This window comes from Rhopilema esculentum, chromosome 20, assembly GCF_057945365.1.
Source record: "Rhopilema esculentum isolate cy_ngs chromosome 20, ASM5794536v1, whole genome shotgun sequence".
NCBI lineage: Eukaryota > Metazoa > Cnidaria > Scyphozoa > Rhizostomeae > Rhizostomatidae > Rhopilema > Rhopilema esculentum.
Window position 1 is genome coordinate 15,342,929 of NC_142834.1, and position 15,389 is coordinate 15,358,317.

A 15,389-nucleotide genomic window follows, 5' to 3' on the forward strand; every position below is an offset into this window, starting at 1 on the left:
ATCAAATCAAGGCGTTGCTCTCTCTAAAGAATCTTCGGGATTCATAATTATACTAATGGGCAAATTGCATTCTTCTGGCCTGTATCAGATGCTTTATTATAGTCAGCAAAGAGGAATCTTGACCTGGATTTGTTGTAGAAAACACCCTATTTCAAAGTCTTTTCCAGATTCCCAAAGGTACTAGATTGCAGGAAAAACCCATCTCTTCTTCAAAGGTTTTCCGGATGAGCTTTGGTACACCTGTGAATAAGAGTGAACATGCTGCGGTGTAATCTAGATCGTGAAAAACTTGTAACGGCTATCTATTCATAAACCTCTTGTCTCAATTCTAAAGATCATCCTGCTTACTATGCAGCAAATCGTGTTTTCGGAGAAGATTTAGATGGAAATCTTAACCGTAGCATGCACGCCTCTGTGTAACCAAAAAGCAATATGGTGACGAAAAATACTGCCATGTAGTTCTAAAGTGAGACACCATGAAAATATATTTTTAGGATTTTTCATTTTTGACCAAATAACTTAACAGAACTTCATGAAGAAACATCTAAAGATTTATCTCAAGAAAAACTCATAGGTCTTCAAATTGCTTTTCCCTTCTTTTGTAAATTGTTATGTCTAGCCTTATCATGATCGACTTTTTGAGCTGCACTCCCCTTTTCTTTCGTTCTCCCTTTATTTTCTTTTTTCAATTTTTCCTATCTTTTTTATTTTTTATTGTATTTTTTCTTCTTATCTTGAATTGGAAACTAGATGCTCTGTTCTTTTTATTACTTCATGATGTTATTGACACAACTTCAAAATGTTTTTTCTTTAAATTCGATTTAATGAAAGTACAATGTAACCTTCAGAATCACACAAGGGCACGTAGCTCGAAAGCTCTTCTGAGTTATTTCTACGTGCCTTCAGTATTCAATTTTCTCTTGCTAACAGCTATTATGTAAAACGTTTTTCTTTATTTTTAATTATCTATGTTATCAATTTTTATCACATGTGATCATAAAGTGTTGAAGTTGGATTTGAAGCTGCTGATAGGATAGCCTCGTTCCTGGACGATTCTTCTTGTCTTGTAGTCTTGTAGTCTTATTGCATAATCTATCGAGTACCCGCTTGGCAAGGTGAAATTGGAAGTTAAGGCAGGTGAACCGCAGGCAAAGATGTTTTGAACAGGTGTCCAAATTTCAAGGCTACATTCAAAATACATAAACATGAGAGCATTATCTGAGGCTGTTTTGTAGCATGCGACCATGATGAATAGCTGTAACGTACCTTGAATAAGGACGCTTGACTTCCTATGTACCTGGTATCCTAAGATAGGACCTCTAGGCCTGTTTGACTGTGGGCTACCCGTTGTTCATTTTGAATTGTTTGTAATAGCATGTAAAAGTCAGTCAAGGAGACAGATCAACTAAACCTAGAGAAAGATGAGAGGACCACGAAGTGTTACAAGTCATTTCTTGAGGCCTGTCAGGTTTGCAAGAAGCCCGAGAACTGCTGAGAAAGATAATGCGGTATTCAACAGAAATTGCATCCTCCGAAGTGCCTCGTTGCACAGCCACAGCAGATTTATGGAAGCTTCCTCAAACATTATAAACTTGAGTGTAGTTAATTCTGTGCCAGTTTATGAACTGCGAAATGAATATGAAAGAGCAAAGACAAAGGCCCTTTGTAAGTAAGACCAAGTCTTCCTGTTTCGTCTTTAATTGTTATTAATTTTTAACTTATGATGTGTCACCATTTGTTGACCTCCGCCTGCAATGTTTACATACACCTGTGATAAGGCATGGAATAATATGGGGGATAGAAAATGCATGCAGAATTAGACTGGATACCATGACCTGACATTGCCCTTGGCATGAAATTGGAAACATGTTATCTAAACCTTCAGGTTCTTATCTTAATTGATTTGATGTCCTTGGTGGACAGCTCTGAAAGATTTTCAGTTGAATTTTTCCACTATGCACAATTTGTGAACAAACTTTAATGGATGAGTAATAAGTTGCTATATAACTTTCATTTCTTTCGCAATGGTGCATTGCCCTTCCAAAAATGTTGATAGAATCTTAAGGGGCTGAGTTTCCAGAGCCTGAATCCTCTCCTTTTATGGTAAGATACTTGTGATAATGGTCTGCTTAAAAGGGTAATAGTGTCCCTTTAAAAACACTGTAGAGGTGGTTCTGGGGGCCCATCTCTTAGCCCCTTAGTTTTATCTATGACCATGACAACAAGCCAAAACTCAGATTTTGGGATAGTTGGAGGGTCATGGTATGGTACCAACCTTCTGATAGAAGATGGTACCTGATGATGAAAAGGGTAATACAAGATTTCATGAAAATGGTTTTTTTAGATTTGGGAAACTATAGAAATATCAAAATAATTCTTGATATCTTGCTAATTTTGTCATAATGTCTTATTTTAGCTCACACACTAAACAATCAAAATGACATAAGTGTTGATGCAGTGTTTGCAAACAACGAAATTAGCCTTAAGTACATTGATGTTTATGGCTTTGACTATGATTACACTTTGGCCAGCTACTCCGACCAACTGCACATGAAAACCTATGACATTGCTGTGAACAACCTGATTGAGATGTTTGGATACCCAAAGCAAATCAAATCAATGCGATATGACCCAGGCTTTGCTATAAGGGGATTGCACTTTGATACACGGAAAGGCTTGTTAATGAAACTTGACTCATTTAGTCACATCCAAATTGGGACAGTCTATAGGGGGCGTCAAGAAGTGAACAGCTGGGATGTTGTCAATTATTACGGTGGGACACATCTTGGTATTGACCAGGTCAGCCATGCCAACAAGGGAACTGACACATATATTCATCAGCTGATTGATTTATTTTCACTGCCCTTTATGGGTCTTCTCTCCAATGTCATTGAGGTATGTTGATTGCTACTGTTTGCATTTTACCTTGCTGTTTCCATTGTTTTCTTCTCATTATGCGTTTTTCCAAAAACCAGCCTTATTTGGACAACTAGTCAAAATTTTCCATGTTACAAATCAGGGGCGGAAATTTGGTCAAATAAAGGGGGTTGGGGCAAGCCTATTGTTTTAATAAGATGGCTTCACATTTCCCATTGTTTTGAACCAAAAGACCATTGGCCCCCCAAAGTATTGGAGGGGCTAATAAGTAAAAACTTTTAGCTGGACTAAATTTTAATTACTGAATCCTAATCCAAGGTCAAATCGGCTAACTCTTTCAATAGTGCCTATTTTGCCTTCCTAAAGTGAGGCTAATTGCTGTGCTTTGTTCAAGTTGAAGCATTGCGTATGGGTACCAAGTTTACTTCTTTCCTGTTTCAAATTCAAGAAGAAATTGTCTTTTCTTGACTATTGAAAATAATTTTGCATATCTTTTATAAGTCATAAAATATTTTTAGCATGTATACATGATTAGAAAAATCAAAACATTATTTGCTTACATGTCACAATTTCCCTTCTTTTTCCAGTATCTTTATCAGAACAACATAACTTATGATCCAGAGTATGTTTATTACGACTGTGAGGTAAGAGCAATTGGTATCTGCAAATTTATTTGAATTCCATTTGTTTTTGTGAAGTAGCAGGTTTGACTTTTCTTCAGTGTCAACCATTGTCCTTGCTGATAAAAGTGATTGCCATTACTGGTACTGGTACAAGTATAATTTCTTTCTAATCAAAATTGTGTACATAATGATACCAATTTAAGGCACAGGGACCCTGTTTTGCTAGCAAAATTGCTGTCACTTTAGCTAGTATCGACAATTTGCAAACCAGGGAGGAAATTAACAAAAAAGTTATGCTAAGAAGGAGAGCATCTTAAAAGTATTTGCAGTAATCTGGTTTTTTCCTGCTTTGTCTTATTTTCAGAAAGGCATTGATTTTTATGTTTCAAGATCACAATTGTTTGCAATCTGAGATGTGTGCTAATTTTGTTTCATTTTGCAGAGAGCTACCCAGGCTGTTCATTATAAAGGTGTCATGTATGATGCAATCACAGGCAATCTAGGTAAGGTCAATTTGCATCAAGTACAATGGCTTTTGAAAACCTCAGCCGTCTTTTGTTTCTTCTCTTTAAGACATCAATGTAAAAAATTTTGTTTTTACTAACCATTGGCTAGCTTAAAGAGGAAAAAAATTGTCTACTTTGAAATTAGACCAGTTGAGAAAAATGTCAGTGTGTGGTATAGCTCTTCAATTGAGGTGAACAATCACAGAGGTAGCACCAGTAAAAAGCTGCTTGAGAAAATTGGCAAATGCCTTAAAAGCAAAATTGCTTGAAGAGATAAATAGTCCTTTTGCAAGACATTTGCTGTGACAAAGCTTCTGCTATTGTCAAGTATTCATGTTTGAACAGATTGTGTTTAGCGCACTGAAAGACTCAACAGTGACGTCATACACAGTTAACCTGAGAGGGAAAAACCAGTTGCAGTCAAATTGTTTGTTTGTATTGCTATACAGCTGGCTCAATATTTGAATATGAAGAAAAAATCACAGCACTGGGCCTAGACACACGCTGTGCAGAGTTTTTAGTTTCGTCAACATCATAGCAAGCAGATGTTAGTAAAGCTAGGACATCAAAGGGTCGCATTTTCAATACGAGAATGGGAATAGACAGGAGTAGGGTGGAATGTCTATTAAGGATAGGGGATGGAATTAGTAATGCAAGCAATTTTTAACAGATGATATATAAGTGGAAAAATAAAGCACAAATTCTAATGTAAATCAATGATAAGAAATCGATAAAAATGTAGCAAATAATAAAGAGCGCAATGCGACAAAAAGGAACAAAAGCGAATAAACGTAAATCATAAAGCTAATAATGATTGTTAATAAGTGTAAGGAAGTCTAATATTGTGTTACAAAATTAATAAAGCATTTGTAATACATATAGTAATGTTTCCTTGAAAAATCTTTAACCCGCTCATTCTCTGAAGTAAAACAGTTCATCCTTTGCTGAAGAAATACAGTACCATTCTGTATTTTGTACAATTCCCCTCCAAGCGCTTGATAGAAAATGCATACTTTAACTTTGTTCAACCTGCTTTGCTTGCAGAAAAATACCTACCCGCCAATCCAGAGATGAAGGAGTTCTTGCACAAACTGAAGCAACATGGCAAGAAGCTGTTTATGATAACCAACAGCAAATACAATTTTGTGTAAGTATCTAGAAACGCCTATTCAAACAGACCTGCCAAGTCAGACGCATTTTGCGTTAAACACACGCATTTCGGCCCTTTTTCGTACTCACACGCATCACAGCAGAATCCTCACGCATTTTGCAACAAACTTTTTGGTTTATTCACATTTTTCAATTTTTATTCCAAATCCAAGCAAAATCTCTCTTATCCTAACAAGGCATGTTAGCACAATAACAGCGACTAGATAATAAGATGACTAGAGAACAGTGAATTTGTCCAGGTTAAGTGATGTTACATTTATCGGCAAGCCTACACAAATAGCAGACTAGCTCTATTGCGACTATTTGGGATATCAGTTACACTACGACGCTCCGGTTGCTCGTACGTACATTCCTCCCTCTCCTGGTCTACAGTGCTGTGCCCTTTTGCAATCATTTGCGCAGTGCAAGTGCACCAGATTAATTTATTTCATGATTATGTACTGTTTTAGATTCTCTCTCAATAAAAACTGAATAAAATGACGAAAATCAAAGCCCCCTTAATCCCTCGCCGCTTCTGCGGTCCCTGCTCAAAAAGGTGTTTCCGAAGAACTAGAGGGCGCGGCAAAGGAATAGCTTCATGGGCTACGCCCTGTGACCCTGCTTTGCGTGTGTGGCGGTCAGGATTAGTTCTAGGTCGATCAAGACCCGCCCATGCCAACCTTCTTTTGCAAAAACTCACTCGTTTTCAAAACTGAAACTTAACGGGTCTGATTCAAATCGATATTGGTATCCTGCTAAAGATGACTGGGACATTAGGTCGATCACTGGTAGTGGGGCATTAGGTCGATTGGAAGGGTTCCATGATTATGTTGTAATATTATGATACATGTAAGCTATATCTTTCCTTGATTCCAAGAAAGCCCTAGAGAGTGAAGGCAAAGGGGGTTACGCTTCCAAAAGAAAATAGCAAAATGCAGTGAAGGCAATATGCTCTTGTACTTTATGTAGCAAGTTGTGTTAAACTATGCGAGATATCTTCCATATCTTTAATGTTTTTCTTCATTGAATCATTTTCACTCAGCTTCTTGTATTCAACCCCTTGTGTTTTCGTTCGTTAGTTACAACTCATTTCACTCACGTTTTGCTCTTTTCCTTCCTCGATCGATCAATTATGTCGAGTAATGGTGTAATCCAAATTGGAATGTTTCGTTGCTGTCATCTTTTACTTTGTTTCATGTTTCGTCATTTGCAATTTTAAGATCATGTCTCCATAGAAACAAAGGAATGGTTCACCTGATGGGCCCTGACTGGAGAGACCTCTTTGACGTCATAGTCACCGATGCAAGGAAGCCGAGGTTCTTTAATGACATTCAAAGGTGACGATTTTCGAGGCTTTTTGAAGAGCTTTTATCTATTTTTGCCAGCCTTGCATTGCTTTACACTGGCCTCCTTCCTAAAAAACTACCTTCAAAGAATCAAGTTGATTTGGCTGTTTCATTTTCGTGTAATATTTTGCATCCCAGTGACCTTTAATGTGTTTTATATCTTATATCACTGAGTAATTTCTGTTACAACTAGCGTACCCCCATAGTTTTTGGCCAAGGGTGATCATGTTAGTCTGATTTGTTTATTACGAACTAAGAGAACCTTGCTTAAATTGAACATCCCTATGTCGAATGCCTTGCTAGTCTGGAGTATTTTGGAGTTTTCTGTAGGTTTAAGGAACCAAATGAAACACGAAGCTTCTTTTCAGTCTCTTTTTATAGTTGGCGTTGCATTTGAGTCAAAAGCTCGGCCATTGATAGCTTAAAGCCAGGTTTCATCTTGAATAGTATAGTTTTTATCTTAAAATGTTTAGTTTTTATCTTAAAAATGTTTAGTTTTTATCTTAAAATGTTTAATTTAACTGTGAACTCAATGCGAAATTTACCTTTAGGCCATTCCGATGTGTCGATACGGCAACTGGATTTCCAACTTGGAATCAAGTGAACCAGTTTGAACCAGGAAAAGTCTACTCAGAGGTGACGGTTTTCATTTCGATTTCCCCCATTTTTATTCTGCTCTGCATCAGTTTCTCAATCTTGCCTCAAGTCTCCATTTAACCAATTTAAAATTCATACTTGATGTAAACTGTAAACAGCCTTTATTATTTAAATTTTCTTATCAATATGCGTCTATAACGAAATGGTAACAAAGCAGAGAATTTGAAATCAATATTGCTCAAAGAGTTATGTGAGGTTAATTAAAGTTATTAAAAATAGGATGCCAAACGTTTCTTTTCGAAAAAAAACCTTGTTTTGGGAGCAGATGCTGTATATAAGGCGATTTATTCTATCCCTGGTTATCATGTAACAAGCATGTTTTTTTATGTTATATCTTGCCATCGTGTTTTATATTCTTGGATTTTCTTTTTCACAGGGAAACATCAAACTGTTTGCTCGTTTTACAGAATGGGAAGGTCCACATGTTTTGTATTTCGGAGACCACGTGTATAGCGATTTGATGGTTTGTATGCAGTTACATACAGCATTTGTTGGCGTACAATTTTGCTTTTTGCATTTCATTTAGTTCATTTTTAAATTTTTCATTCACAGTAACGTTTTGTTAAAAACTTAATTGAACTAATTGCGAACACTATATGGATATTTACAAACAAAACAAACGCTACTTGAAAAATAAATACCTAAGGCTAATCCCAGTGTAGGCCAAGTGAAATCTGATTTCAGTCAAAGGTCAAAATAACAGATAAAGATCAGAAAATCTATTAGTTTGCTATTGGTTTTTTTTAAACGTAAACCAGTGAGATTTTTTTTAAATTTTACAGCCAAATTTGCATCAAAAGCCTCCATACAATGACTCTTGTATTCTGTTAAAATTTGTGTTAATTTCTTTGTTGATGTTATCAGTCTGGCTCAAAAAATCGATAATCTTGATTTTCTAGGATCCAGTTATGAGGCATGGCTGGAGAACTGGTGCTATTTTGCCGGAACTTGAGGTGAGAAAGAAAATGAATGTGGGGAGTTTGTCTTGACTATTCCAATATAAAAATGTATCATAGAGAGCTTTAGAGAGAGCCTTTTCTCGTTTTTGATCAACTGGAAACTATTTTGTATTTTTTCTTTCGAGTGCCTAGCTCTGAAACCCACGCCATGTAGGCAGAGAACGAGATCAGCCAATCCTAGCATCGTTTCTTCCAAGTTCAAGGAAATCAGTTGCAGTAAATGAAGTTTCTCGTTTGATTTTAAACTCCATTCCTTTCTTCAAAATTTTTCAATTTATAATCATTCGCTGTAGTTTTCCATGTGTTATTGACATCCTTAAAGGAGAACTGACACGCAAAAATAAGTTTGGCTAAAACGGTAGTTTGTGACAAGCAAATTCCAGGATCGAAAAAATTTTTTAAATCACAGTTACCGTTTTTGAAATACAGGCGTTTTAAGTTGAGGAACGACAATTGTTCCGACAACTTGAAACTCGAGGCGAAAATCGTCACGAGTGGGCAATCATCTTTGACGTCACAAGTGACATGTTCTCAGCACGTATTATGTTTCTCTATAGAAACCTTTAAGAAAATGCTGCGGACAAATGTTTATTTTGTGCATCTGAAAGAAGCTAATTTTGCATTTTTGACACATAATTGACTTTTTCAATGGTTTGGGACTCTGAATCGGAGTTTTATTACACTGATTTCGAAACAAATGGAGAGTTTCAGCCGTCTGAGTTTGTGCCACCAACCAGCGCTGCCGCTTGGGCAGATAGTCGTCCCATGGCTCAACAGTGACGATATTATGAACAAAAAACAGACTAGAAGTACAAACTGATATAGAGTTTCGATTAAAAACATTGCTATTGCTACAATCTAAATGGGATCAGGTATCGTAAAACTAGAATTTCTGTATGGCCTAATTCGCTGAAATGCCTATGATGCCCTAAACAGAACTGCAAGTTATTTATTATCAATATAGCATTGTATGATTGTTTTTCCATGTTTCAAACTCATTAACTGTATCGTGATATTAAATAGTAAAGGCGGGTTGAAAGTCGCACTTGTGCGGATTATATGCCATTTTCACCGGGTGTGGAGGGTTTCGGGAATTACCTTTAAGGCTTGAAAAATCTGGATCTACGAAATAGGCTCTTAGCTCTTAGTCATAGAACTTGATTTCTTAGTCGAAGAAAATGCTTTTTAGTTGTCATAGGAATATCAACTGGCGCATTATCTTCTTTTGCAAACAATTTTGACTTGGGTAGGATTATTATTTAGTCACAATCGCAGCTCCCGTCAACCAAGGTTTTTTCTTGAATTCATATTTCTGCACCCAAAGCAGGTTGCAGGATCGCTTTTACCGCCGTCTCCACTAGATTTCGTTTGTCTTTTGGCTATTGCTTCAACCCCCCCCCCCCCCCCCCATTCCCATGTTGCGATTTTATTTGTAATTATAAAGTAAAAACTTTGAAGAAATGGTATTAACAGTTTTTAAACAAAGTCGACTCCTTTTTTCATAAGCTTAGAGGTTCTTTCAATGTTTCAAAGCATGCTGGTTCGAAGATATCATGGCATAAAAATAAATTTATGTGGATATTAGCGTCCTAGCAGACATGTAGCTAAGATTTTCTAGCTTTTTTATACTTATAAATGAAATGCCTGAGAATTTTTTGTCTTTTCACCGCGGACTATTTTCAATAAAACATGAAACTTCATTTGTACTTTCACCGTTGCGGTGAAAGCCTTTACAACGGCATTGTTAACATGTCACTTGTGACGTCAACCGAGAATTTTAACAACTCCTGGCGATAATCTTGTTTCCGCTTCGGGAAATTCCCGAGTCCTGGCTGTGACGTAATTGACGGATAAAAGTGCAAATATCAGAAAAACGGTGAATCTAAGAAGAAAACTTTTTCCAGATTTGAAGTCAGCGACAGATTGGCATAGAATAAGCTAAAGTTATTTTTGCGTGTCAGTTCTCCTTTAAAGGATTGATCTCTGCACACGAGTGCAACAAACTATATAGAAGTTGACAGCGGCCTACTAAACTTCAAATCCTCTTTTCAATTATCAAAATCTTTTGCACGAAGCACTTTTGAAAAAGTCTACTAACCACTCTTCTCTTGTATCCACAGCGAGAAATCATGATATCTAACTCAAAAGAGTACAGAAGAAATGTTCAGTGGTTGCTTGCCCTTGAAAATCTCATGGCAATAGCTCAGGTTGGTTAAAGAAATTTTTTCATTCGCAACTACAAGTGTTGAAATTTTCTTGCGCAGATCTGCGTAATATATAGATCTCAAATTCTACCTATATTTTTGGGGCAATCCCTCTCAAAAACGATCCTTTCCTTCCCGTAAACAATCCTTTCCCTTCCTTAGAATAAGGTCGACAAAAAAGCTGCATCTAACCACCTTTCACAATAGTGTTTTATATTAGCACCCCTTAAGTTGCACCGTTGTAGCATTCTATTCCAATATGCTGCCTATCCTGTGGGTATATGCAACTTCTTTATCGTTAACATAAGTTGAGAAGTTTTTGTTCAACTGGAAAAGCGTTCATTATACCTCATAAAAACCCTAAAACAAAGCAACTTAATACTGCCCTGTTCTTTCCACCAAAAGTGTGTACAGCTCTGCTTATAGGGTAACAAGCATTTTATGACAGACCAGGAAACAGTAATTTTCACCTTGATGTTTTATATATTAATATAAGTAGCTACAATTGAGGTTTCCTTAGATTAATCTTCATCTCTAAATGATTGCTCTTTTTGGAAATTTCAAAATCATTAGTCATCTTCTTTTCATTTACTTGTTTTGGAATATGTCTAGATCCTGACTTTTGTAGACAGGAAATGTTCATTTTCTCTCTCGGACCTTCGATTAGTTGAGAGGCCAACGTTCACCGATTTGTCACAACCAATGTTATATTTTAGTGGGAGCGTTCTATTTTCTAGGTCCACAATGAAATAGAAGCGAAAAATTTATTTTTTGAATGGAAACACGAAAGACGAGAGCTCAGGTAAAATAATTCTCGACGTTGTGAAACATTGTTAACAAGAAAACCCAATTAGTTCTGACTTGATTTATCGCACTCATTCGTTTTGAATTTCATTAGATGTCTAATTTATTTTCATTTCCGATTTCCAAACCAAAATTACGTTCTTTTCTAGTAACAATATATTTCTATTTGTAGGCAAAAGCTGAAAAGTATTTTCAATCCTTTCTTTGGAAGCGTCTTCAGAACGTATCACAACCCGACATACTTCTCAAGGAGGTTGACGCGATATGCAGATATATATACAGCAAAAATGTCAAATCTGTTAGAATACCCCCTAGGGTACACGTTTTACCCGCGGAGGCACCATCTGCCCCATGAACATGACATTAACTGAAAAAGCTAACAATCACTTCAGTTACAATAGAATGGTGTTTATATTGTAAATGCAGGAATTTTAGCAATAAAAACCAAAATAGTTTGTAAAATCATAAATTCAGAGTTTTCATGCATTCATTAGTTTACATTTAGTTCTAGTTTCGTGTTTAAAACAAATGGTTTTAGAAAATCGGATTTGTGCTATTTTCTCAAAGGCTGTGTCTTTTCTGATTGTTATATGTCATACTTGTCAGGTGATAATATTCTTGAGTAGTAACCAAATAGTTAAAACTGAAATACCATAAAGTGATGCTTCTGGGCACAAATGGCTGTAAGGGGGTGCAAAATATGAAAAATCCGTTTCAACACGTGTCATGCATTTTAAAATCAGTGTAGTGCTTGCTGTACCTAACAATTTACGACCTAAACATGAAAAAAATCAGTGTGCTACTGCTTAATTGGTAAAAAATGTTTGCGAGCTCTGTTCTTTTTTTAAACATGGAACTTGACAAGCAACGATAAGGATCAGGACGAACACATGTTAGAAATAGGTATGATGAAAGTTATCTGGAAAAATATTTTCAATAGATTTCGTTAGAAGTTATTTTGCATATGCCCTGATGAAAGATGCATTGTTTGGTAGGATTCTGAAATCATCATCTGATCATAAAGGGTGGAGCTTGTGTTGACTCATATTGGCTATTGTAGTTCCGTAGCTATTAAGCTAGTTAAAGTAACTGAACTTGTGTCTTGTTCCTTCGGCAGAGCGTTACAGACGTGCATTTGTTATTTGTGCCGCCATTATGATTGCTCGATGGCCGCAACGGAAACCGACGTCGCTGACCCTGACCCTTATTCGTTGTGACCACTTGTCAAGTTTCAATGTTATCTTTGTAACTGTCACAAAGCAAAGTACTGATTACAGTTTCAGATCCCTGACCTTTGAATTTTGTCTTTGGCCTAGCCGGCTTTAGTCACTCTTAGTATCCTTTCAGAGCACGTGTTTAAGCGAATTCCTAGCTGATGATTTCAGCACTACCCGAGTAAGGCCAATGGAGTGTCTGAGAGGTATCATGGGTATGTTTATGGGTGTGGTCAGGGGTGTGGCTTCTAGAAATTGACCTACAGCGCAGCCCACCCTCCTTTTTAGGTTGGTTTCCATGGTATGGCGTTCTTCGAACTCGGTTTTAAGGAATTGTTCCGTTTCAATACAGACACAAAGAAATGGCTTTTTCTGAGGAAGAAACCATTAGGAAATCTCCTTTTGGTTTGTCATTGCAATATGTCATATGTGATCTTTAGGTTGGTTTTCCCTCTTAACTATTTCTGTGAATCACATTAGCATTCAGTCGCCAATTGCTATCGGCAAAAATTAGCTTATTTCGCAGCCAGCTTATTGTTTTCTAGTAGAAATAGAAGCCTCAGTCGACAAATGTTATGAGCAGGCGTTGACTGGTTCATCATCTCAATTAAAGTATACGAAGCCTACACTTTATCCATTTATCCAACGATTGCTAGACATTTTGACGCCCCAACAATACTCTCCTCCACAGAGGCTATTACGAATTGAGATGGGGAATGAGGAGAGGTGGAGGTGCTGTTGAGAAGAGGGGAGGGAGGGAGGAGGAGAAGAGAAAAGGAGAAACACCTACAATCGTTTGCCGTTTTTCTTCCAACTTCTTCCTCGCAACTCCTTCACTTTTCCTTTTCTTCCGCAGTTCCCTTTATCCTTTTCGCCCTCTTTATCTCGCTCCCCAGTAGCCTCTGTGGAGGTGAGTAGAGCAAGTTATAATGCAGTACAGCAACACCGATATGAAACACTCTAATATGGCCGCATATCTAAGGTGCTAACGATGAAAAAGAATGTCAGAAAAATGAGAAAAAACAAAACATGTCTAAAGAATATTGACGAGGCCTCTTTGTAGAAACACATACCTGATAATGTGATCATGACTGCCAAGTGGTCTGATTTAAAATTTAATTAATTTTTGATTATATTTTAAAAAAACTCTACAAATAAAACCTGACCATGCCAGAGAATCTTGGGCCCCACTTACGCTAGGGGTTCTAGGCACACTGCCTAGTGTGTTGGAGATTAGATGTTGCCCAGAACTGTGTAGAGTTATAAATAAGTTCCTTAAAAGGCCTGGTGTATTGAATGATCGATCAGTAGCAAATGAGGAAGCAACCCATTTCTTTAGGATATATCAAAATATAAAGTGGTATTCTTCTCGTGAAAATCTTTGTTGGCATGCATTAAACATTGAATAGCTCATTGATAAAGCTTCGGCAATTCAGAGTCTCAACATTGATGACTAAATCCTAGCTGACAACTCAGCTACAAATTCAGGATTATCAGGATCAAAGAGCTTGCCTTTTTTGAGTTTTTAAGACGTGAAGGATCTAATCGATTCTGCTTTCAATACCATTCTGGACTAACTCTTCGGGGACTTCTTGTTTTCGTTTAAATCAAGTAGTTACTGGCAGTTCCGCTGTGGCATTCATGGTCGTAGCTAGTAGAGGGGTGTTGGGGGCGATGACCCCCCCCCCCAACTCTTTACTTGTTGGTCTGTAAATCTTCATTCGGTACACAAAATCTTTAGCTGGTCGGCAAAATCGCCTATCGGTAATTTAAATCGCACATAAATTTTTCTTCATCTATATTTTCGTTGAAGAATTTTACTATTAATGACCGTCCACCCCCTAGCCAGGAAGGAGAAGCTACAACTCTGGTGACGTTTATATTTGTTCTGTCATTTACGGTTAGCAAAAGTTTTGCAAAAGGGAAAGTCTTGGAGCGCTGAAATTAATACCCAGGCAAGTTTAATCACTCTGCTATTAGTTAAAAATCAAAAGATATCTGGCAGGGTAATGTTGAGGTCAAACGGTGCAATTTTTCATCTTCAGTTCCATTGTCAGTTGGTTGACGAATTGATGAACTATTTAGAACCACTGATAAACTCAAAGGAGCAACTTATGACCGTCTTCTTCTATAAACCAAAAGCGTTATCATCAATAGGTATTAGAAAATAGCGAATTTTTAAAAACACTTCTACAAGTACGAGATAAAAATTAATTCTCAGAGTTAAGCAATCACGTTATTAGTTAAAAACTGATTAATGGAAACCTAAAATATTTTTGATTTACGATATAAAATTAGTTTGTTATTCATTTTTTAGGAAATTCTAGAGTCGAAAAAGCCAATGCAGAAACGCATACTACACCAGCAACCCTCCACCTTTCTCAGTTTGGATTTTCAGCTAAAGGAAATCAATCTGACCGAAAACTCTAAAACGCAAACATAAATGATGTTTCAATCATTCATTTAATAATTTTTGTAAACAATACTCACTCAGCTACATTTATTGTTTAACTAAACCTAAAAAAGTTAGCCAGTTTTGACAGAATTCGTTCTAATGATCTTGCTTGGCTACTTCGTAGTCTTGCGTTTTACTTCGTACTTCTATTCTCTAAACATTTTTCAAAGGCAAAGCCATCCGTGTTTTATTTTTAAAGTAGAATAAATTGGAAAAAAGGACTGATCGAGACATATGCGTGACAGCGCATAGATGGATTGAATAATGGCGCTCTCTTGTGTCTCACGCCCAGGCTTAAAGACATGACCCTGTGGTTAAGGATGGCGACCGAGAACTGACTTGACTGTTAATAATCACCAACTGTAATCTTGAACTAGTGACTCTCATCTCTTATCGTCGATGAATAACCCTGATAGTGCAGAATTCGCTCGCCTCCCATTCTACTTTATCGGTTGACGCCAGTCATTTCCTCAAAACGTTTCTAAATTACCAAACCTTTTAATTCCTAGTAAGAGGGCCTGTCTCCAAGTCTAACTGCAAACTGCAACTTGGCTTCGAACAATCAGCTGTCTTTAACAACCCTTTGAGACATTTT

The 15,389-nt window shown here is 36.9% G+C and overlaps 1 protein-coding gene across 1 annotated transcript; it reads left to right on the forward strand.

The window, feature by feature from the left end:
* Nucleotides 1-1,081: 1,081 nt before the first annotated feature.
* On the forward strand, nucleotides 1,082-11,672 carry LOC135687592 (5'-nucleotidase domain-containing protein 3). The gene is made up of 12 exons (XM_065204187.2): nucleotides 1,082-1,665; nucleotides 2,417-2,895; nucleotides 3,465-3,521; nucleotides 3,943-4,003; nucleotides 5,051-5,153; nucleotides 6,391-6,492; nucleotides 7,053-7,137; nucleotides 7,535-7,621; nucleotides 8,058-8,111; nucleotides 10,238-10,324; nucleotides 11,059-11,123; nucleotides 11,298-11,672. The coding sequence occupies exons 1-12, from the start codon at nucleotides 1,422-1,424 to the stop codon at nucleotides 11,494-11,496; spliced, it is 1,623 nt and encodes a 540-aa protein (XP_065060259.2). The 5' UTR covers nucleotides 1,082-1,421; the 3' UTR covers nucleotides 11,497-11,672.
* The last annotated feature ends 3,717 nt before the right edge of the window (nucleotides 11,673-15,389 follow it).